Source organism: Pristis pectinata, chromosome 8, assembly GCF_009764475.1.
Source record: "Pristis pectinata isolate sPriPec2 chromosome 8, sPriPec2.1.pri, whole genome shotgun sequence".
Classification (NCBI taxonomy): Eukaryota; Metazoa; Chordata; class Chondrichthyes; order Rhinopristiformes; family Pristidae; genus Pristis; species Pristis pectinata.
The window spans coordinates 82,993,950-83,016,211 of NC_067412.1; the positions used below are offsets into that span (position 1 = coordinate 82,993,950).

At 38.1% G+C, this 22,262-nt stretch overlaps 1 protein-coding gene across 1 annotated transcript in view; it reads left to right on the forward strand.

Moving 5' to 3' along the window:
• The window catches only part of LOC127573495 (vascular endothelial growth factor receptor kdr-like), a 180,720-nt gene that overhangs the window by 22,949 nt on the left and 135,509 nt on the right, over positions 1–22,262 (forward strand). Inside the window, 2 exon segments of the mRNA XM_052021772.1 lie at positions 9,225–9,436; positions 18,117–18,244. Of these exon segments, the coding sequence (XP_051877732.1) occupies positions 9,225–9,436; positions 18,117–18,244 (340 nt within the window).

Genomic DNA, 22,262 nt, shown 5'->3' on the forward strand with positions numbered 1-22,262 from the left:
AATAAATTAGAAACCATTTCAGATTTCAAAGGGTGTGTTAAGCTGGCAATGCATTGGGTTGCCAATCGGTATTTTTTGTGGAGGGCCCTCCTTTGTAATATTCCATTGTGAGCAAGGACCAAGATATTGAGAACAAATAATTGTGTTTTGCATGAGAAACAGCACACACAGGGCTTTTCTCCACCATTGTTGCACTAGCAAAGGAAATTGGGTTGGTCACAGGTTGTGGATGTGACCAATAGGTAAGAGATACTTGCATAAGCTATTTGGGCAAGTAATCTGGGTAGGAAAAATTGGGCCTTCAGTCAGTTGGGAATTAGGACCTAGGGGATTTGGTTACACTGAGAACTGGTATTGCTGGCATGGGAGGGCATCGGGAATGCAATATGGCTGGAATCCAGTGGAAGGAAGACCAAAAGGTATTTAGAGTGAGGTCAAGGGTGGGGAATGAGGGTTGATACTAATCATCAATGGGGTCCAGCTGAAAGAGGATTCCTGCTCTATAGTCCACACCCATACACCTGGCCAGGCTGAAGCCCTTTAAGATTTGCTTCTGTGTGACTTGCTCCCTTGCGAATTTTGCACAAGTAATGTCAAATGTGAGCTGCAGGCCGTTTGATGGAAACTGTGCATGTCTATTCATTTTGGTGGCAAGTGTGTCATGCACAGAGTGGGCCATGCATTTATTGGACCTGCACAGTAAGTATTTGATGTATCTTGATTTAATCCCTTCATATTGTGCACAAAATGATTGTGGTGTATTAAAATGATTAGACCTATATTGCTACTGATTGAAGTATTGCAAATAAATTAATACCTCTTTAGCTGTCTTAACTTCAGTATTCTTGTGCTGCATGAAGGAGGAGTTTCTGCTTTATACTGAGCAATGCTCCATACTTACCAAAATAGACTGAACAGTTCATTATTCTGGAAGATCTGTCAGATAAGTAATGCCTTGTATAAAGCTATCTTTCAAAATGTAGAGGAAGAAGCACTTTGCAACAGTTAAACAAAAGGTCAAGACAATTGTTTGTGATTCTGGTCCCTGACTTTTAGTTAACCTCCTCAACAACCCAAAATAAAATTTGAACCTAACTTAAAAAGTCCAAGAGAAGAAATAAGGTTATGTAAACAGTTTTCAGGACCCCGACAAGGTGGGAAGATCTCAGCACAATAGGGAGCTGGATCGGAGAGCTGAGATATCCTGAAAGCAAAATGATTAACTACCTACATATGTGTAACCCGGCTTGATTTTAAAACTGCAGTATCTTTTCCAAACTGGCAGTGCAAATATTTATCTGTGTCCCACTGATTTGTTAATCAGAATCTCAGGACTTTTCCAGTTCACTTATGTTAAAACAATAGGACAGACTATACATTATTAAGCTGTGACCTTTTTTGTGTTTTCTCAAATGAAAGCAAATTTAATTCTGTCATATGTGCAGTCTGTAATTGTGTTTTTGTTAATTACACATCTATATAGTCTGAATATTAGAAATATTTGCAGTGCTTGCTAAATCATTTTCTTGGAAGCAAACATATCAGTTCATGGTTTAAAAAAGCATTCAAATGGGAAATTACAAAATTTTTTATGCTGCTTATACAGTCAGGTGAGTGGTTCAGTGATAAGAAACTGAGATCTAATAACTAATGAACATCATCCAAACCCAGACAATGTGTTGTACTCTGGAACACTTCCCACGGTATTTTGTATTATTTATAATACGTCTTTCAGGAATAGCAAAATGATTAGCAAGTGTTCCCATTTGAACCTAAAATATCAGGGAAGCAACATGGCCAGACCATTAGACAAAATGGATTAAAATCGGGTGGTGTCTGAAAACTCTGTTTTATTTTTTAAAATTCTGGACACTTTCTGATGTGTATAGGAGCAAACCTCCTGCCTGCCCCACTCTCCATCATTTGGGCAGGTCGGGTCAGACATTCTTGGTTATCCCCCAGATTCTGTCCTATATATCATTTGAAGGACATAAAAAGAGTTCGTGTCAGCCAGGAGTTGACAGGAGATCCACTGAAGCCCCATAAACAACACCAAAGCATGCCAGAAATAATAAATGTGATCCCAAAGGGAAGTAATTTCATTACTTTACTAGATTCGGAGCTTCTTTTGGACCAAAGATACCTTGAAGGCACTTTAGCCCAATAAATCTGAGCAATGTCCTTTTATGAAGTTGAGGTGAAGTTAATAAAGCAGCAAATATCATTCAAAGTCCTAGGTTTTATAAATAGGCACAAAAACAAGAAGATAATGCCCTACTACACAAATCATTGGATAGGCTTTAAGTCAAATACCGTGTTCAGTTCTGTGCTCTCTTCTCTAAGGGATATTTTAAGGCTATGGTAAAGATGCAACAGAAATTCAGTGTCTTGATACAACTGATAAGTGTTTTAGTTAAGAAGAGAGAAGAGAAAAAAATAGTTTCTTTCCATGAGAATGGATGGAGGTGGTTAAGAGAGTATCTGATTGGGCTTTTTAAAAAAAAAACTGAAGGATTTTGATGATCTGCATAAGGAGAATCCATTGGATGGCAAGTCAACAATAAAAGCATTTTTCTAAAATAATAAAGGGAATAGCTGAGAAAAATCATTTTTCAGAGCAATTAAATGACACCAAATGAGAAAGCAAAATTAATTAAAACATAGTGGGAAAGGACAGGTAGATGGGTTTAAGTGGCTATTTTTTTTAGAGAGTGGTTGTGAAGGTCAATGCATACACCTGGGGAAAAAAAAATTACCCCTTACTATTATACTCATCAGTCCAATTTCACCAGTAGTAAGCATTACTTGGAACGAAAAATGCACAAACAAATCTACTTTATAATTGCTGAATGTGCCACCTCAGTTCAGGATGCATGGCCCATATGATATAATTCAGTTGGAAATGCATTAAGGATAGAGTCAATATTTATTTTATACTAAGTGTTACAACATTAAATAGCACAATGATTAGCAAATATTGTTTTACCACCCTGTCGCATAACATTACAAGAACCATGTGTTAACACTGAATTTCAACAGTCAGCCCAATAATTGAAGTGCGCAACATAAATTAGGAAAAAGTATCAAGTACTTAAGAAATCTATTTTTGGACTTGTTTTGTGCCTGGTCTACTAAAAACTATACTGGGACTGTTTACTAACAGCATACTGGAATATAGAGAGAAGATTTTTTGTTGATATGCTGAACTAAATCATAATCTGTTTACAAAATTATCATTTACAATTAGCTATAGCTAGGGTTCAGAAGAAATCTTGACCCAGATGTCTATATTGTAAGTTGAATTGGTGTTGCCAAATGACAGGACAAAGGCATTTATGTAAACAAAAATTTTCATGTTCATCTGCATACCTTGTCTGTGCTGGATTTGTTTTTTAAAAAAAAATTTAAACTTAGAATAACCTGATACATTCCAGTTCCGAAACATTGCATCCTTAATTCTTTCTTGCTGTTCAATGTTTTAATTGGTGTAACTTTTTGCTAGATTCATTTCAATGATATTCTAGTTCGTCAAAGTTGTCTTCTAACCTTTCTCCAAGTACAGATTACAACCGAACAATAAATGATCTCTGAAAGCTGATTCTTGCATTTAAAAAAAACATCATCTGATATATCAAGCATGATATAGTTCTTTGTGCATCTAAAAGGATATCTGAAGTCCAAGCAGATTATTATAGACTGAAGATATAAGTAGAAAGTGCGGGGATGTACAAGTTAGCTCAAGGAGTTGACTACAATATATTTTTAAAAAATAGATGCTTAATTTTTTTAATGGTTGCCCTCATAATTCTTACATACATTTTCCCATTCTCCAAGGCATACAACTCACTTCGCACTGCTGAGGAGACGGTTGCCATGTAGCAGAGCTGCTATTAGTCAAAATGAGTTTACTATCCCATTGCTTATTGAGTCGCAAACAGCTAAATTTCCCTTGTCAGTCCACCAGAGAAATAACTTCCCTCACTTTGAGTTATAAAAGAAAGCTGTAGTCTATATGTAAAATTCTGAGTTAATTCTGCTGCCATCAAATGCTCATTGTTTTTGTCTTTGAATTATTTTACTACTTTTATGCTTTGTAACAATTTGACCCTGCATAATTTTTAATTAATTGTAATATAATTTGCTAACATAATGATTAAAAATAGTTATTTTTGTAACAACCCCAACCTTCCTGGAATGAGGGACCTCACTATATGTCATTTTAGTTACTGCTTAGGTGCATTTTTATTCCTTGTCCTTCATCTCGTAATGGTTTGTCGAGTAACTCTGAGCCAATAATGGGATAACGAGAGCACGAGAGTAGCTGGGAGGGTGAAAAATGTGAGATATGTTTGAGAATGAAACACCAAACAAAAAGAATATGTTGGGTACGGGAAGAGAGTTCAAGTGAAGGAAAGAATTAAAGGATTTTTTTTTAAGTAATACAACTGTTTAAAATTTGGAATTACATAAATTTCTGAAAGGAGTTTGCTGCTAGTAGGAATGAGATTGCAGCATTTAAATTGTTACTTTTCTTGGGCAGAGGTTGAATGAGAACATAAATCACTTCACTAGAAAGCTACTACACTAGTAAATGAAACACCAGTTATTCTGCTGCAAGGTTAATTAATAGTTAAGTTTCAAGCACAAAACTGTATGAAACTCAGTGCAACTCATTCAACAACTTGTGGTAACTCACAATTCAGTTTTCCCCTTCCTCACCATGCCGCTCGATCACTTACAGATTAAGAATGACAAATGCCATTGTTTTATCACGTTTAAACAACTCAAAATGCTTGACCTAGTGAATTACTTTCTGAAGTGCAATGTGTATTATTACATCACAATCATTTAATACCAACCCAGCCAGAGACGGCAATTCAATGAAAAATTGACTGACTGATTTTCTGGAGCAGTGCACACTCATCAGTTGACATTTCAGATTGAGGATCTTCATCAGGACTGGAAAGGAAGTGGGTAGAAGCCAGAATAAGAGGAGAGGGGGAGGAGCACAGGCTGGTAGGTGACAGGTGAGCCCATGTGAGAGGGGGATGAAAGTGAGTGATATAAGAAGCTGAGAGGTAATAGGTAGAAGAGACAGAGGGCTGAAGAAGAAGGAATGTGGTAGGAGAGGGCAGTAGATCATTGGGGGGGGAGAGAAGGTGGTGAGGAAGAGATGGGCAGGTCATGAGGGCGGGGGAGGGGAAAGAAGGGATGAAGGGGGGAGAAAGAGGGGAGGTTTTACCAGAAGTTAGAGAAATCAATGTGGAGGCCATCAGGTTGGAGACTACCAAGGTGGAATATGAGATGTTGTTCCTCCAATCTACGTCTGGCCTCAACGTGGCAGTAGAGGAGGCCATGGATAGACACATCGGTATGGGAGTGGGATGTAGAATTGAAGTGGGTGGCCACCAGAAGATCCTTGCTTTTGCGGCAGATGAAGTGAAGGTGCTCGACAGGTGAACCTGAGGGTGTCATTTCTGCCCTCTTCCTTTCCTGTGCTGATGAAGGGTCTCAACCCGAAACGTCAACTGTTTATTTCCCTTCATAGATGCTACACGATCTGCTGAGTTCCTCCAGCATTGTGTGTGTTGCTTGAGATTCCAGCATCTGCAGAATTTCTTGTGTCTCTGATTGATTTTCTGGTTGGATTGACTGAGGGATGGATGTTAGACTTCCCTAAGAGATCTATAGTGCTATATTCATCTTTCAAGAAATCCCCTTAAATTATTTTCACAAAATACCTTCCATAGATGAATCATAAATTTTAAGTCAGATTAAAAGTTCTCACTAATAAATGACTTTGGAGATGTTGTCATATCCCCAGCACCCAAACTTTTCATTTTTACTAATCCTACAAAAAAATATTGAAATTATTTTCATTTAAGGGAGATTGCTTTACCTGTAACCCATACATTGTCTTCATTTGCTCTTCTCAGCTAGCTCCCTTCATTCCCTCCATGAAGTGTTATGAACCAGCAACGAAAGAAACACACTGAGTCATGATTCAGTGTTTTAAAAACGACTTTATTAATAGCTACTTATGATAATAAGAAAAATAAAAGTAAAAATGTTAAACATTAACCCCAGAACTAAACTTGTAGTGTGTGTGTGTGTGTGGCAAATTCCCAAACTCCAAGTCCAGGAATGGTTCTTAAAGTTCCAGTTAGCAAGCCATAAGGTGAAACATGAGCAAAGGCTTCTTCAACAACCACCGTTGTTTGAAGATGAGACGATGTAGAGAGAAAATAGAGAGTAATTATGAAATCCAAATGTTCCACTTTGGAACCCAAATGACACCTCAGTGTTTACTCAGCAGTGACCACTCCACCGCATCTTCCTCACCCCGAAAGGCTCTTGAATCGTGGCCGTCCACACAAATACCTGTTTCCTTCTAACAGAAGTTAAATAGAGGAAATGACAGCACACTTCCCTAACAAAATGTGAATTCATGTGTTTTAAGCAAAGATCTGGAAATGTATATACTTGTATGATTTTTAAATGGAGAGCATGAATGAAGTACTAGTTTATTAAAATTTCAATACAGGTAGATAAGGTCCTATAAAAAGGGTAGGCAGTTTCCTTCCTTTAAAAATGATGACAATTATCAAACAGAATGCACATTGCCAAGTAAATTCATCATGAGGCCCAAACCATCTTCATCTTCAAGTTCAATTACATTTAGATTATTGAGTGGCATCTTGAGCATCCCATTCCAGGAAGGATGCGGAATTTAAAAGATTAGTGCAAACAGGAAATCATCATAGAGCCCTTCACTCTGTTGCATTTTTAAAGATAGATTTGGATCATCCATTCGTTACTTTTTAGCTCTCCTCATCTTCTTTTAATCTTTCCAAGCTTAATGGTTCCTCCACTGAAAATAAAGTCACACCAGCCATGAACCATCTCACTACCTTACTGCTATCAATATTATTGGTTCATAACTTAAAAAGTTCTGGAAAAGATATCTAGTGTGCATTATCTGAAATTACACTATTTTATCATAAGTATAAGTACATTTTACAATTTCCTTGACACACTTAGTACAGTTCAAAAACTACTTAGCTTCAGTTTAAAAAGAGATGTGTTCTATGCACTTTTATCGGCATATAGTATCGGAATAATGAATTCATTAGAAGAATGAATTGCTTGTTTCTTTGTCCTTGTAATGGAACAAGTCATTCTAACCATTCTCCTGAGAGAAATTTACTAATTTAATCATTGTACCAGACTTACTACACTGCTGGGTATTACTTTGCAGTCTCTTCACATTGTGTTAGATATTTTTAGTCTGACTTCCTGATTCAGGAAGCCTTTGATGTCGAGGTAGCCGTAGATCAGTCTGCGAAATGCACGGCATGGGACAATGGGTATAAAAGGTCGCATTGTACCAGTTAGGTCAGTTGTTGTCACTCACCTATCTCATAGGTTTGGGCAGTGGGACAACTGATGGGTTTGTGGAATTAGAATTCTGACCCATAAGTCCCCTCACAGCCATCATTACCACTCATCCCTGATTAGCTTCTCGAAGATTTTGTTTAGTCAGGGCTCAAAAAAAAGACAAATGATTTACTCAATTAATTTCCTTTCCTAGTACAATTTTAAATGTGACATGAAAAGGAATGTGGCCTTGGAGCTCTGCTTTACCAACTCATCCAAAATCCAAATGCCCTAATTCTTTGACCTTGGACCTGCCTCTGTTTGGTTCTCATTTCATAACTTGTATAACATGGACTGTTGGAGATGCCTTTCCCCAAAAGGGAAATTAAACCAAGGTGTCATTTGCTGTTCAATTGGATTTTAAAGATACTATCATCCTACATTAAGAACATCTGGGAGCACTTGAGTGTTGTGGCTACGTTCTTTCTCAAGTACTACAGATTAGCTAATGATTCACCTCATTGAAACTTGTGCAGTGCTACTAGAATGGAATCCCTTCCATGTTTGAATACAGTATTCCAAAAGTACTTCATTATGGATAATTTCCCAAACACGTGTTCCCTCACTTTCTGGAAACGTGGGCAGAAACATCAGGGGCACCCACCAACACCATTCACCTATTATTTGCTAATCTGTATATGTGGTTGGACTGCTGATTCACTTGCTTCAGATGGATCTGGGTGAGATGGGGGATTGGATTTCTGATTAACAAATGATGTATAATCTGCACATAGATAGGGAGGACAAATGCTCAATCCTTCATGAAAAGGATTTACAATGGTGGAGGAAGAAAGCAGTCAGGTCATTCTAATGCATCCATCTCTAACAATACATAAAGCAAACGGTGTTAAGATCCATTCACAGGACAGTTGAGTATAAGACAAGACATAATATTTATATCAACTTTTACTGGGTCTTGCCCAATGTGAACTTGGAACATTCCATGCAGTTTCGATCTCCTGTCATGATGGATGTTATAGAGGCTGTAAAAGGAGTGCAGAGGAGTTCTGCTGAACTGATTACCGGTAGAAAACATGTTGGTTATCATGAAAGGCTAAAGGAGTTGGAATGCTACAGTGTTGATATGATTAAGGCTTACAAGTGATAAATAGATCATTGTTCTAGTTGGCAATTGTTCCAGTTGGGGAAGATCAGGAATTTGTATCAGGCACATCTAAATTCAATAACAGGAAATGTTTATTTTCCAGAGAAGGGGGAACTCTGGAAGAGGTTACCATCTTATACAGTTGGCATTCACTCATTGTGTTCCTTTGGGAGTGCTTTAGATCTGTTTCTTGATGGAGCAGAAATCACTTCATTAAAAAAGTAATTTCAGGAGATACAAACTAATCCCTGGTCTAGGTTCAGTCGCATAGATGGACCAAAGGGAAATTTCCCAGATTTACTTACTTGTCCTTTATTGCTTCTACCAGGAGATCACACAATTTTAGGTGAGATTAGGAGTGTATATTCTTTTAATATACAAACAACTGCTATTGTGTGGGTCAGGCTAAATGGACCAGTGTGTTATTGCTCTTATGTTCATATTTCCTGACAGAAATGTCTAATCCAAAAGGAGCACAGGATCACGGGGTCTACCCTACACTGAGATGCACTTTGTGATGTATATATCCAGCTTGGAAACTGAGGAGTTCTATAGTATAAAATATTTAACACAAGTTTGAAACATTTGTGAGATAAAAATGAAAAACAAATTGAGGAATAATGTACAATTGAAGTAGATCTTTTGCCTGTGACTAATTGAGTATATTATTGATTAACAACAGGGGGCAGGCATCCTTGAGCTGGTCTGGACCCAATCATCCTAATGCTATGAAAGGCAGACTAAACATAACCAACTACAAGTGCCATGACAAGGGGAAGTACTTTTGCAGTACCATGTATTTAAGGAATGCTGATCGCAACGATACTGGATACTACACTTGTAAATATGCCACTTCTGCAGCCAATGAGAGCCGAATCTATTTATTTGTTAGAGGTAAGGACACCAGTTTAAAGTATTATATGAAAATAACTGTGGACCCTGTCTGTTCTATGTATTCCAAGCCAACGTGGCTTGGTCATTCTTCAACTGCAAATTACACTAAAGAAGGAGAGGACAATGTCGACTTGACCTTGCACTTCAAATTATAGATGTAAAATAAAACAGTAGTTTTCTAAATAATAAAAGTTGCATCATATACTTACTGAATCTGAGCTTGATTGAAATGGTGGCTTACAGACTACTGAATACTACTATGAATTCAAAATTTGAAGTGACAGTTGGTCATAAGACTTTAAGTAATAGAAGCAGGAATAGGTCACCCAGTCCCTCATGCCTGCTCTGCCACTCAATGTGATGAAAACTAACATTTACCTCAGTACCATCTTGCTGCACTAACTCGATATTATGTTTCCTTAATATATAAAAATCTACCAATATCCATCTTGAATAAATTTGACAGCTAAGCTTTCATAGCTGCCTTGGATAGAGAATTCTGCAGATTCATTAACCTCTGCATGAAGGCTTTACTTCTCATCTCAATCCCGAATATCCAACTTTTGGCATCACAGCTCCTACCTGTTGACTCTCCAACAAGGGAAAATATCATCCCTATATTTGCCAAGTCCCATAAGAATTACATATTCTTTAATTAGATCACCCTTCATTCTGCTAAATTCAAGAAAGTATTGTTCAGTCCAGTTAAGACAAGCTTCTCAACCCAGCAATTAATCTAGTGAAATCTTTGTTGCACTAACTTTATTGCATATATATTCTTTAGGGAAATGAGACTGTACACAATATTTCCAGATGCAGTCTCACCAGCACCCTATGTAATTGCAGCAAGTGATCTATACTCTTGTACTTAAACTCTCTTGTAATAAAGGTCAATATACCAGTTACCTTCCTAATTCTTTGTAGTACCTGCCCATTAACCTTTAGTGTTCCATGTACAAGGAATTTCTAAACACCAACACCATTCAACCTCCCACTATTTAACAAATACTCCTCTTTTCTATTACTTTACCAGAGTGGATGACTTCATGTTTTTTCCACATTATATTCCATCTGCCATGTCCTCACCCAAGCTCTGCCTATCTCCCCCTGAAACCTTCCAGCATCCACTTCACAACCCACCTTTGTAACATTAAGGATATTGTCCTGTGGAGAAATAGAACACATGATAGATCCTGTAACCCAGGGAAGATGCTGCCTAGAATCTCACAGCTCCATTACATACATCCTAATTACTTCCTAGCTCAACCTCTTCATTCTGCCATTTCATAAGTATTCCAGCACATCACTCCTCACACAAATTCACTTTGCAGGTCCCTCCATTGCTCTCTGTCAATGTGCATCCTCATGTACCAGTGTTATTGCAATCAAAAGAGTACATGCAGGCATTCACCAATTGCTTATATACTAAGATTGTTAGCTGAAACAGATTCAATGATACACAAGCCTTTGCTATTCATCATCCCAGCTGGTCTGCAGGAAAATACCCTCTTGTTTATTTCTAGTGGAAGACTAAAGTTGGGTCATGAGTTATTTCATGGAGAAAGGGAGCACAGACGTGAAGATGCAGCTCAAAATTTTCCTTGTTTATTATAAATGCTTACCACCTCTACCACCAAATTTCTCAATGCCCAGGTCTGTAGGATTAACAAAGCCCTAAGTGACTTCACATATCGGTTACTGTCAGGAGAGCGCAAAGCCTTTTAACTCCTTCATTCTGGTGCAGATTCAAACCCAACTACAAGGCAACAAATGCAAGTGTGAGTCATTGAAAATTCCTGTGAACAAAATCTTCAGTTACTTCACTTGAAGATGAATCTAAAATTATTTCTCAGTACCTAGCAATCACTTACAGCTGGAATATGAAAACCAAGTAGAAGGTAATCTCTTAATCTAGGTTTCAACTTCAAGCATATGCAGGACCATGAAGTCTGGATTCAATGCTGTTGTCTTTCATTGGAATTCATAGAAGTATAGGCGCATATTCAGTCAATTGCAAAAAATGTACTGGGATGCAGGACAACCTATGAAGAATTAGTATAAGTGCAGATCAGTGAATAGGAAATGTTTTGTGTTCCTTTGTATTCACTTCTGTTTAGGAAATGGATTCTGAATGCTAACCATCCTCCATTATTTCCTGTTCTCCTGCTTTTTTAAAAACAAACATCCCCCATAGTAAACATTAGCACAACAATCTTTTAAAATTGGCTTTGTTGAGATTTTCCTAGAGAATTGGTTTAACATCATTTATTTACTATGTCAACCTTCCTCACTCTTTGATTTACTCTAGTTGAAGCCATTTGAGAATTTGTAAGCAAATTCAAAGGCCACTTTGTGATAACAAAAGCAATTTCTCAAAATAAACATCTTTCCAAAGATGAAAGAACCATTTTGGGTGTATCCTGTCAATTACAAAGGCCATTTGTGTTGGCTCAAGTGTTGGCGACACTTAATGAAGGATAATACTCATGCCAGAATACAACACCAAAGAATAAAGCTTCTGGAGGGTATTGTTCTATCCAGATCTTCAATAACTTACATTTATGCAGTGGCCTAGAAATTGTAGTATGCCATTATAGACTGCCTGTATTGTCATTGAGAAGTGCACTTGTAACTCCCTCAGCTGGTGGCCCATTGGTGAAAACTTTAGTGGTGTTTGAAGGCCATTATTGGATCCATGGGGTCAGTGGGAGAAACATCCAACAGTCAGAGTCTAGGAGGTGGACTGGCAACCAATGAATGAGGGGTCTGAGACAGGGATGGATGCCAGGGGAAGTGTGGAGATCAGAGCCACATCAGAGCAAAGGAGGATCAGGTGACCAGAGCCATAGGACCTCGAAGGAGTGGGGATTTGGGCTCATCAGGACATCGGAAGATCGGTGGATCTGGTGATTGAGGTCTGGGTCTGTGGTGATAGCAGAGAGTCAGGGGTTAGTTTGTTAGGTAGGGTTGGATAGTGAAAGCATCTCAAAAGAAACATAATAAATATGGAACTTAGTGTAGTCCCAATCCTCTGCAATACTATGAAAATATAACTGTAAAAGAGTGAAGAAGGATAGTCATTCCCAGGAAAATGTAGACAACACACTGCAGTAATCCTAATCCTGGCAACCCCTGACAGATTGCAAAGCTAAAGACTTTCAGATTCATTTAAAAGCCATTAAAAGTGAAGTAAATTTTTTTTAAAAGTTCAAGAAAAACATAATTAAAATCATTGAAATATTTTTTTTAAATTAAAACATGAAATCAAAATAATTAAATTAACTCTTTTGCTATGGGATCCAATATAACAGTGGAGGTTCCCAGCAAGACTGGACCTTGCCAATTGCAAATCTGTCACTAAGTCCTGGACACAGAGCACATGCGTATAAATCTCGGTCTTTCTTCAGTCTGAAGAACTGAATACTAACAACTCTGTTCAGAACTGCTGACTATAGCTAGCATGATTCAGCATGTTGTGTTGCAAGATTGGTGTTTCAGATACATCCTGGTGCTGGAATGAATACAAGAAGGAGAAACTTCAGTGTAATCCAACCCCAAAATGTAAGATGGTTTGAACCATCTCATCCAAAATGTCACCTTGTGATCACAGTCCACATTGCAATTTACATTAATTGGCATTCAAAATTGCAATCTCACAGTATAAAGAATAATTGAATGAGTTTAGCAGAAGATATTCTTCTGAAATTAACAGAGACGTGGGGACTTTACTATACACCTCCCTTATGATTAACATGGGGATGGAAAGTGCTGACACTAGATCTTCAAAACTTGCAAGTTCTTAATATCCTGCACTTTTCCTTTGCCTCACTCAGCACTCGATTGCATTGTTCTATTTGTTTTAGTAAACTCAAGGAATTCTTATGGAATTACTGACAGTATCTTGAATAATAATGCTGCTTATAGCATCAGAATATATATCATTGAAATGTATAATGTTTGCTTGCTGCTAAGTTGCATCTGTGCTTAATTTGGCTTACTAATGTCACATCTGTAAAGGGGTTATCTGCATATTAATTGTTGTTGGTGATGGAAGTTCACAGATTGGTGAAGGCTTGTAACTTTCAGTTGCAGGTCAGCAAAAACGAGAATGAAATTATTGCCTTTCATTTTCCTTAAAATAAAAATTTCAACAAATCACTTCTGCACCATTTTGTATGTTGGAGCTTTATCAACAGGAATAGATAAGCAAGCAATACCATGAGTATAATATTATTTCCAACATCTGCTGGGTTTTTTTTGATCTTGGGTTATTTGCCAGGTATGGTTGCAATGCAGATTATCTCAAGAATTTAACATGCTTTTAAAAAGTCCCAAGAGGAGTTAAAAGGCAGTTCAAGATGTTAAGACTGATGCACAGTTTTAAGACCATTTCATGTAACTCAGGATCAGTTTTTACTTTATTCATTTCAGTCCTTTTGGGTTTAATGAGCATTTTGCATGAAACCAAAAGTAAGATTGCTATACTTTATGATACAATCTTTTCCCTAGATTAGCAAGTACTCAGTTGACTGAGTACTGTATTGATCTTGCGAGGTGCGTGATGAGTAACTGTTCCCAGTTTTAAGAAGAAAGGAAATGTATTTCACAGTGGTCAGGTTTCAGGTTTATATATGAACTGCATGTGTTCACTATGCACTTGAAAAATTCCAAATGCAGAAACCGCTTAAAATAGGTCAAATGTGCCACAAATTATGGAATGAACATGGAATGGTACTGCTTCACCTGAAATGTGAATTTTGATCCACTAACTAAGCTTGAAGATGTAGAAGGTGTTGGAATGCTGGATCTCTTGTCATAATACACATACTCATCAAAACAATGAATGAATACTTCATCATATGAACATAAGAAATAGATGCAGGAATTGTCCTTCGAGCCTGCTCTGCTATTCAATAAGAACATGGCTGATCTAGGCATTTAGCAATTCCACCTTCCCACTTGATGCCATAATCCTTGATACCCAAGTAGTCCAAAAAATGTTCCTAGCCTTGAAAGAACATAGTAACTAATCATTCACAACCCTCTTGTGAATTCCAAATATTCACAACTTTCTGTGAGAAGAAATCTTACCAATAAATTATCTAGGATTTTCTACCCAGTCTATGCCCAGTAATGATTGGTATAGACTATTCCGTATTCTACATGAATATATTCCAATTATATTAGCATTTATCCCATCACCCTCTCATCAGAATCCATGTAAGCTACTGAATAAATAAATTTATCTTTTCTTGCCATTTATCAAAGAAGTCAAATTACAGTCATGAGCCAACAATGGTTTACTAGACTTCATTAGCAATAATTGAAATTAAATATTGAAGATGCAAGTATCATTTAATTGTGAAACAAAGGGATTATGTCACACTAACTGAACACTTAACTCTTTGCTGATAATGATTTAACACTTATGATATCCAGAAATGTGACTGAAATAAATTTATGAAATTAATTTGGAATTAATTCCTAAGTTAGGTGAACATTAATATTAGAGAGTATATCAAATAGATTAATGACTACAGACATGGTTAACAATGTTTCCAGAACTTACACAGTCTTGTATTTGAGATAATGTGGGGGAACTGGAAGGATGAAGATGGCCTTCTGAGATAATGGAGATGAACCATCTTGGTGCTATGGAAACTGTGCTTGTGGAGGTCCCATCTGTTTCTCCAGGATCCTTTGATCCTGGACAAATTCAGCTTCCTTTCTGCTAATGGCATCTGGGCTGCTGGGCTTAAATCTTACCTCCCTTGATTTCACAGTAGACGCCACACATAAGTGATAGACTTTTACCTGGGTTTGTACATTCTTAACTACCACAGTCTTTTATACTCACTCCCTTCCTCACTCAGTCTCCTGCATTCCAATTTTAGACTTTCTGTCTATTGTGGACACGAAGAGTTCTTGGATCTTCTAATACAAAGTTCTGAATTAAGAATTGGTGATTGAGAAAAATCTATTAACATCTACTAATTACTGCATGGATTTAGGAGGAAATTGGAGCACCCAGAGGAAACCCATGCAACCACAAGGAGAACATGTAAGCTCCATGCAGACTGACCTGGAGGTCAGGATTTCCCCTGCTCTTTCATGAAAAGAAATTGCCATGGGATCTTTTACCTCGAATGGGGTCTTAGTTTAAAATCCCACTTGATGCACAGCACTTCCTCAGAATGTGTCATCCTAGGTTATTTTGCTCAAGTCCCTAGGGTATGAGTTGAACCCATTACCTGCTGACCCTGAGGAAGGATTATCATTAAACCTACAAAGACCAGGTTTTGGTTGGATCAAGTTACTTCAAATAGGAAGGTTTTTTTAAATAAGCAGTCAGAGAAGACATTCATCCCTTCCCCCGGCTTGCATCTGAACCAAAGTCCCAGAGTTGAATGGAAGCTGTATCACACATTTATTCTAACCTTAATATTAGTACCTGAAGTAAGCTGATGGTTGTACTGTACTCTGATCATCCTGAAAAATATTCTTCTACAGCAATATAAATTTCACCTAAAATTATCTTCCAAAGCATCATACTTGATTTATCTGCTTGGCAATAAAAATGATTCATTGATGAAGTAAAGCTGTGATAGCTCCAATATAAAAGCACAAACAACACTACTCCAGAATGCAATAGCCAAGACCACACAGATTGAAAATATCCTCTTTATTGACTAGGGAAAGCTCTTCTTTTTTTACTTTGAAACATTGATTTTACAAATATGGTTCGGTGAAAGGGGTTGCTGAAGTGAATACTTATTTCTGAAAGTTTGACCCCCACATACTATACTCCAAATGTGCCAAAACGGTTTGGAATCTGACTTCTACATTAAAGACAAGTATATTTTTTTAAGCATGAATAAACACTGGTGAAAGGACTTTCTCCACCTACTTGAAGCTCATTCCAATGATTCTAATTCTCAGTTCTTATCCAGATGTTTTACATTTATCATTTGTAAGTTGCTTTTGGTGTTTTCTACTGCTTGTTATGTCCTGAAGTCCACCTGTGGCATATGCATTAAACCAGAATAGTGTGAGTTTAGGTGCCTAAATTTACATCATCACCTTTGCTTGATGTTAAATTGCTAGAGAATCAGCTTTATCAGGGTGGGAGAGAGCAGGTTCAAGGGACCACATGAACTGGAGCTTTCATTTGCCATGTTATGTTCTTATTAATGGGGCCAACCTGAAGTAACTGAGCATTGCACAATGGTGTGCTACAGAAATGGTTTTCTACCATTGAGATTTAAATATGATAACGCTTCCAAATGTTCCTAAATTTATGTCCTGTTGTGCAGCCCTAAAGCTTGACAAAATTGATTAATAAAGAGCCAAAAGACGGGAGAAATTTCCATTCCTGGGATGAAATTAAATCCAAGTTATTAGTGCTGTGCCAAACATTTGAATAACTTGAACCTGAATAACAATTTTGAAGGGTCAAGCAGGTAAAAGCATCACAGGTCTCAAGAATTATCTTTGGGTTATATGCACAGATGTCTACTGGTTAGCATTATATCATTACTTTTCCTCGGGTCCTTCACATTGGCAGCCAGATCTACTTAGTATTATAAAACACTATCTCCTTTTCAATTATTTCCTGCTTGCTGGGTTTCATATAATTCTTCTCTAGAAGCTGTTCCTACGTATCCATCTGGACAGCCCAACTTTGCCACGTTTTTCACATTAATGCCTTACGGACACCGTCTGCAAACATTCTCGATTCATGAGAAAAACTGAATCTCCCTTCTGTACTTGTGAAGAAGAACTTAATTTAGAGGTTTTATTGACTTGATTTTCACAAAAAAAGTTCCTGAATTGCTTTACCATATTCAACACATGATGGAAAATTTTAAAAACGATTCTTTGCTCATAAATCCCTTTACAGCTTTTTAAGATTGCTTCACAGTAAAATCAATTTGTTCCACAGATTTCAGACCTGCATAGAATCTGCTTTTGTGCAAATTCAAATAATTGTTGTTCATTCCAGGGACCTTGCAGGGAAGCTGCATTCAAAGGAAGCACTAGAGAGAGATTGGGCTCAAACATTTTAACACCATTTCTCTGATTCATGTTCAAAACAAAAACTGCTCATCATTGGGAATCCACAATATCACAAATACTTAATGTCACTACAAGACTTCACTGCCCGACTTCACTCCTTTGATTTTCTGTTTCTGGTGTAGGTAATGTTGCACACTCGTTTTGCTTACCTGTACGTATTCTGCCAAACGCATTGGTCTTTCTACTGCTTTTTAAATCTAAAACAATAGTTTCATTAGTTAAATCTACTGTTTGAAGAAGAAAATGGAAAGTAATGGAAAATTTAAATCATAACAGCAGCAAAGGGGTCAGATCACATCAGGTGTGAATGGCTTTGCAGAGGTTATTGGTCCCAATTTAGGAGTTTAAAATGCAGAGCTTCAACCATTTGCAGTAGGATGATAGTTTGTCCAGTACATCCTGAATAGGGCAAAAAGCAAGTTGAAGTTTTAAAATCTTCACACATTTCAGCATTTAATGTTTTTTTTTAAAACAGAAAATAATGACAATGTTGACCACATTTGTGTGGGAATCTTTTAGGAAACATCAGGGCCTTTAAAGAGTTATAAGTTATTGCTTGATGTAAAACTAATGTGTGCTTTGTGTGCTTTTCTTTGAAAAACAGATCCTCGAAATCCATTTGTGCAGCCTCATCCCGAATATCCCAAATTCATAAAGCTGAACGAAAGCAGTGAGGTTGTGGTGATCCCCTGCCGAGTCACAGCGCCAGACTTACAGGTCACCCTGCTGATGGTGAGAGACTTAAATAGGACTGCTCTTATAACTGCTATGAATCAGTAAAAAAGCATTTTATGTAATGAAAACTGCTAATTGTTAAATAAAAGTTACTAAGTGTTAAATGAGAAAAGATTAGAAAATGAAAGGTGGGTCGGCCAGAAACAAGAAAAGAGTAAAATTCAATAACATTTTGCATATCAAGCAAACCATTCTGTCTTTGCTCTTTTCAGATCCAAGCTGATCTATTGTTTAATTTTGGCACTTTCTGATTTAGCTCCAGATTCACACTATTAGAATTTGTTTTATCTCCAAGAACTGCTGCTCATTGCTTCATCAAGCTTAATTGGGCACCTGCCCTTCCTATGTAATTGCTCTCTAAGTGCTATCTACTCATATATAATAAACTATTAGGAGTAACAATCCTCTGACAACTTTCCACATAAACGTTCCTGAGGTGTATAACTTTTTTTTGGTGTGTATTAACTGAATGGATCTCATGCTTGGCAATGACAGGGTGTTTCAGTCAGCCAACTCTCCTGGGTTTGGCAAAAGTCTTGGACGGAAGATTGTAATTTCATGCATGCATTAACCTTGCCGAAGATCTCTCATGGTTTATCTAGCTGAAGAATGCAAGAAGCTGTTAAAGAAGCAGGTGCCAACATTCACAGTAATAGCAAGAGCCTTCGATAAAACATTTACCCTATGGTTTTAATAGAGATCACAACCACTCTGAATGGTGGGATACACCTGCTTCCAAAGCAGCATCTCATCTGATTTTGCTCTTCAGGAAAGGAAAATCCTCATTTGGCCAGCTGAGCTGTGAAGAGAAGAGAAATACAAAGACAGAGAGACAGTACACTGTTAATGGCAAGACCCTTAACAGTGTTGACGAGCAGAGGGATCTTGGGGTCCAAGTCCATAGCTCCCTGAAAGTAGCTACACAGGTTGATAGGATGGTAAAGAAGACATATTGCATGATTGCCTTTATTAGTTGATGCTCTGAGTTCAAAAGTCAGGAGCTGCAGCTTTATAAAACTCTGGTTAGGCCGCATCTGGAGTATCGCATTCAGTTCTGGTTGCTCCATTACAGGAAGCATGTGGAGGCTTTGGAGAGGGTGCAGAACAGGTTTACCAGGATGCTGCCTGTACTAGAGGGCATGTGCTCTTAGGAGAGGTTGGACAAACTTGGGTTGTTTCCTCTGGAGTGGCGGAGGCTGAGGGGAGATTTGATAGAGGTTTATAAGATTATGAGAGGCATAGATAAGAGTCGACAGCCAGTATCTTTTTCCCAGGGTTGAAATGTCTAGTACCAGAGGGCATGCATTTAAGGTGAGAGGGGGCAAGTTCAAAGGAGATGTGTGGAGTGAGTTTTTTTTACACAGAGTGGTGGGTGCCTGGAATGCACTGCCGGTGGTGGTGGTGGAGGCAAATAAGATAAGGGTGTTCAAGAGGCTCTTAGATAGGCACATGAATGTGTGGGAAGTGGAAGGACATGGACATTATGTAGGCAGAAGGGATTAGTTTAGTTGGGCATTTGGTTACTAATTTAGTTAGTTTGGCACAACATTGTGGCCCGAAGGGCCTGTTCCTATGCCGTTATGTTCTATGTAATACAGGAACCTGGTACCAGGAGTAGGTCACTTAGCTACTCAAGTCTGTTCATTATTCCATTAGACTGCAGCCTAACTCCTACATCCACCTTTTTCTCACCTCCTAATGCATTCAATTAACAGAAATAAATCAATCTTGGATTAAAGTTGACAGTTCTCCCAGCATCAATTGCCATCTGTAGGGGAGTGTTTCAAATTTCGACCAGTTTCTGTGTGTAGAAGCACTTTCTGACCACTCTTGAAAGATTGGCTCTCATATTCAAGCATTGTTCCCTCGTATAAGAGAATAGTTTCTCTCTATCCACCCTATCATTTATACTTCATGTCTTGTAAACTTTGATGAAATCAACACTTAATCTTCTAGATAACAGAGCAAAACAACAAGTTTAGCTAATCTTTTAATTTAACCCTTGGACTGTTGGTATTATTCTACTAAACCTCTATGGTGCTTGCCTCAGTGGCTCAGAATCATAGAAACATGCAGCACAAAAATGGTCCCTTTCAGCCCACCTCATTCACACTAACCAGGATGCCTATCTACGCCAATTCCATTTGCCTCCATTAGACCTGTATCCCTCTACACTTTTCCTATCCAAGTACCTTCCCAAACACCTCTTAGATGTGTAATTGTATCTGCCTCCACCACTTCCTCTGGTAACTTATTCTGGATAACCACCACCCTCTGTGTGGAAAAACTTGCTCCTCAAATTTCCTTTAAATTTCTCCCCTCTCACTTTAAACCTGTGCCCTTTAGTTCAAGACTCCCTGCCCTGGGAAAAAGATTCTGACTATCTATCCTGTCTATGCTCTTCATTATTTTTATAAACTTTTATAAGGTCACTCCTCAGCCTCCTACATTCCAGTGAGAATAAACTCAGTTTATCCAATCTCTCTTATAACTACAGCTGTCTAGTCAGGCAAAATCCTGAGTCGAAGTTGAGTTTACTGTCATATACACAAGTGCATATATTCACAGGCGCAATGAAAATCTTATCTGCAGCAGCATCACTGGCACACAGCATGAGAGACACAACACTCATGAGAAAAACATAAGTTAAACATGTCATACAAGAAAGAACACAATTGGAACAAAAATAAAGTCCATTATAGGACGAAATGGTCACAGTGTTGCTATACTAAGGTAGTGATTAGGGTTGTGTAGATTGGTTCAAGAACCAAATGGTTGAAGTAGCTGTTCTTTAACCTGGTGGTGTGGAATTTCAGGCTTCTGTATCTCCTGCCCGATGGCAGCTGCGACAAGATGGCATGGCCCGGATGGTGGGAATCTTTGATGATAGACATTGTCTTCTTGAGGCAGCACCTCATGTAGATGCTTTTGATGGTGGGAGGGATGTGCCGTGATGTATTGGGCTGAGTCCACTACTCGCTGCAGCTTCTTGCATTCCTGCGCATTCAAATTGTCATACCAGACCATAATGCAGCCGGTCAGGATATTTTCAACAGTACATCTATAGAAGTTTGTTATTCAGTGACATGTCAAACCTCCTTAATATCATAATGAATCTCCAGGGCACTCTCTTACCACATCCTTCCTGTAGTGTGGTAACCAGAACTGTGCAAAATAAACTCGGTGCCAGTCTAACCAATGTTTTGTAAAACTGCAACACGATGATCCAACACTTGTACTCAATATTTCAGCCTATAAAGGCAAGAGTAACAAATGTCACTTTCACTGCCCTATCCAGCTGTGTCACCACTTTCAGGGAGCTGTGGATTTGCACCCATAGTCAAGCTCGGGCTTTGCATTGCTGTAATATGGTTTCTACCCACTTGAAAGCTGCTCCTATAGGGAAGAAGTTTGCTGTTTCATTGGCCACCTTGATTTTTTTTTATTCCCTCATAAGATCAGGCCTCCCTGTGAATAGTGAGTTTTTATTATATACACTAAGATAGTGTTCAGCCAACTTCTTGACCTGTTATAGTGCATTTCGTAGACCCTTTCAGAGGCAGATAAGATTCAACTAGATAAGTAAAATACAAGCTCCCTCAGGTGAGGACAGTGTGATTCCATTCCCAAAATACTGTATGTAAGTGAACGACTCAAGTTCTTACAGTAGTTTCCTGGTCATCGTTACTGATGATTTTTTTCTTTAAGATTTTTGAAATTAAATTGATGTTTCCAGAGCACTGGTCCTGCCTTCTAGATAACCAGTCTCAGAACACTGATGGGGTGAGACCAGGGTTGCCATGGTGAATCACTGTTTACAAAGCCATCTGGTTGATAGATTAATGAGGGAAGTTGGAGAAAGAGAGAAAACAAACAAAGGGAGCTATAACAGCAGGGAAATGCAGTTCAGAGCCATTGCAGAGAATCGAAGCTGATGAGATAATGTTGGCAATGTCTGGCAGATCAGGCAGTGTCCATGGAAAGACAGATAAGTTGAGTTAGTGAGACAGATGGA